Source organism: Echinops telfairi, unplaced genomic scaffold (genome assembly GCF_000313985.2).
Source record: "Echinops telfairi isolate 266 unplaced genomic scaffold, ASM31398v2 ScPeMD7_7439;HRSCAF=8477, whole genome shotgun sequence".
In the NCBI taxonomy this organism is placed as follows: Eukaryota; Metazoa; Chordata; class Mammalia; order Afrosoricida; family Tenrecidae; genus Echinops; species Echinops telfairi.
This window is the reverse complement of record NW_022111339.1, coordinates 5,841,444-5,844,415: the sequence shown is the minus strand read 5'-3', so window position 1 is coordinate 5,844,415 and position 2,972 is coordinate 5,841,444. Positions and strand designations below refer to the sequence as shown.

The following is a 2,972-nucleotide window of genomic DNA, read 5'->3' as shown; positions in this document are numbered from 1 at the left end:
GTTGGTTATACATCGATCATTGCAATTGGTTCCCCTTTTCTCCCCATTATCTTCCTCCTACCCTCATGATATCGCTACTCCCACTACTGTTCCTGGGGACTTTAATCTGTCCTGCATTCTGTGTGTCGAGAACTCTTATCTGTACCAGTGTCTGTACCGGTCTAGCTGGATTTCTAAGGTAGAACTCATGTCACGGTAGTAGCGGGGAGGAAGCATTTAAAGACTACAGGAATGTTGTGTGTTCTGTCAGTGCTGTGCTGCACTCTGGCTGGCTCACAAATGGGAAATTTTGCTGCAGGACCTCATGGTGGAGAGAGATTTTGCATGAGTGAAGCAGCAATGATTATCCCACCCCAGGACCCCTCCACACACCCAACTGTTTTTTTGTTTTTTTGAAAACTACTTTGTTAGGTCAATGAAATATGTCCTTTAAGTATTTTTCCCCCTATGTGGAAATAATCTGAAACTTTTATTTTATACATTGAATAAGAACAGAGTAAGCAAGCCAACTTCACGGCAGCATTACAGAAACCATCCCTTCACCAGTGTCAGATGTACATGTTACCTGCAAAAGGGCTCATCTGACTTAAAATGTAGCCTGACCACTGCCAACCTGCCAACCACCCCCAGTCCCTACAGAGGTCCTTCCACAATACAGGTGAGGTCCCAAGTTTTATCATTGAAATCAACCGATTTCGGAAGAAATAAAGCACTTAAAAGGACAAATCGATATGCCTCAAGTTGCCATTTATGTATCTCATTTGCACCCGTTTAAATGACCTGTATTTGTTTCTGTTGGTAAGCCTTAATTTTGCTCATTAGTGATAAATATTCCATACATTATCTTTTTACCCAACCAATTCAAAGAAACAAAACCAAAATGATTAGTAATGAAAAATGTAGGCATTAATGCACCCTTGTGCTTCAGGTATTATTAAGATTTATACTTCCTAAAAGGAAAACATGATCTGAATGAATACACTAATGAAAAACAACTGTAAAATGTCCAGCAGCACTGGAGTTGCAGGGTAAGGGTGGTCTTCGCAGCACCCCAGCTTTCTTGATGAGAAGGTCAGAGGTACACTGGTTTGTATTATTGCGACATCCATTAAATGCTCTAGCTTGCTTTTCAGTAAGGGCTTTATTTGTCAAACAGCATTATACATGACCTCCAAATCTGGCTGACAAGTTACTGATGATATTCATCATCTTAGGGTTGCTCTGGTAGTTTGACATATTTGCTGGGTTCTTGGCCACATCCTGGAACGCCACCAGAACCTCTGGATCCTGCAGGGCAGCCAGAACCTCTGGATCCCTAAGGATCTCATTGAACCCAGGCATTCCTGCCATCCCAGCCATACCCGCGCCCATTCCAGGCATTCCTCCAGGAAAATTACCAGGCATCCCCCCAGGAAAGCCACCTGGAAAGGAGCCAGGTTGAGCTCCTGATTGTTGGCTAGCTTCTTCCCATCTCTGGGTACGTTCATGTTCTTCACGGGCTTTCTTAATTCATTCTATTCTTTCTTTGATCTCTCGCGCTTCATGTTTTCCCTCATACTTTCCCCGATGTTCTGCAATTTCTGGGCCCTCAGCTGAACTTTTTTCACCATTCCACTAGCGTCTTCATCATAGTCCAGTTTACAAACAAGGGCAAGGTCATGTGCAGCGTCTTCCCAATGGCCCAAAAATCTGTGTGCTTTCCCTCTCCACTTGTAAGGCTGAGCTGAATCGGGATTCATTTCAATGGCTCTGTCACAGTCTTGGATGGCAGCATTTGGCTTCTGTAATTTGATGAAGACACTGACTCTCTTGGCATAAAGAATGGCCAGGCGAGGATTCAGTTTGATGGCCTCAGTGAATAGATCAATAGCTTTCTGTAGTTCACCATCAGTTAGGGCATCAATGGCAGCCACTTTCTTGTCATTTGCCCGATCCATCATCTCTTTAGTTATCTCTACAGCTTCATCTCCCATTTCTTGAGGGGCATCTGTATCTGGTTCAATCACACCTTCATTGTCAATTTCTAGGTCACTTTCCTCACTTGATGGTTCATCTGCCTTTATGTTTTCTTCTGTCTTCATATGATCTGTGTTTTCTTCCTTGATATTTTCTTCTGCTTTTGCTTTATGAGTAGCAGGTGGTATTTTACCACACACCCTCTCCAACCACTCCCTCAGGAAGCGCATCTCCTCGGTGTGCAGAACGCTTGGGTCCTGCTTATACATTTTCAGGAAGGCCCGCAGCTGACTCACTTTGTGGGAGTCCACGGTAGGCAGGCGGAGGGGAGCGCAGGGCGCGACCCTGGGGGCTGTGGCCCAATTCCAGGTCCGGGAGCTGGATCAGCATGACCGTCATCTTTCAAGTATTTTAGAGCCAAAAACTGGGAACAAGTGAAAAGCACACTCTATTAAAGTTATTGTAACAATGACTTACATCTAAACAAAACAAAAAAAAAGGTGGGGTGGGGGGAGGAAAATCATGTTGACCTTAAATGGCCATGTACAGGGTGCAAGAGTTCACTCATGTTGCAAGAACATAAAGCCAACTGCCAAACAAGGTTTTTGAAAGGTCTATTAAGATTCATTTTGAGAGCAGATGCTCGATTATGTACACATATATAGTATTTCCTTGGGCACAAAGGCTTTTTAAAACAGTTACTGTATTGCAAATCTCTTTCCCTAAGTTAATTTCAACTGCCCCAGGAACAGCTGCCTGCCGTGTTTCAATACACAAACTGTAGCCACAAAATAGTGCAGCCATTGTGTGGGGCTCATGTCCTGGGCTATGGGGGTACCTCGTGCAGCTCTTGACTAACATGCACAGACAGTTATTTTCATGAGCCGTTCCTTCTTGAAATAATTACGAATCATCTGATCACTTTAGAATTTAGGTTTTAGTCTGAAAGGGAAACTGCTTCCAGCTCTTGAGTGAAATCTCTGCATTTCTTTGCTGGTGCTAGAAATACATCATTC

General features: G+C 43.7%; 2 protein-coding genes across 2 annotated transcripts in view; both read right to left on the bottom strand.

Annotated features, from left to right (window-relative positions):
- The window catches only part of CAP2 (cyclase associated actin cytoskeleton regulatory protein 2), a 221,999-nt gene that overhangs the window by 30,929 nt on the left and 188,098 nt on the right, over positions 1–2,972 (bottom strand). The window lies entirely within an intron of this gene.
- Positions 1,159–2,972, bottom strand: part of LOC105979740 (hsc70-interacting protein-like) — a 14,242-nt gene continuing 12,428 nt past the window's right edge. Inside the window, 2 exon segments of the mRNA XM_045298673.1 lie at positions 1,159–1,577; positions 1,580–2,334. Coding sequence (XP_045154608.1) covers positions 1,159–1,577; positions 1,580–2,334 — 1,174 coding nt within the window.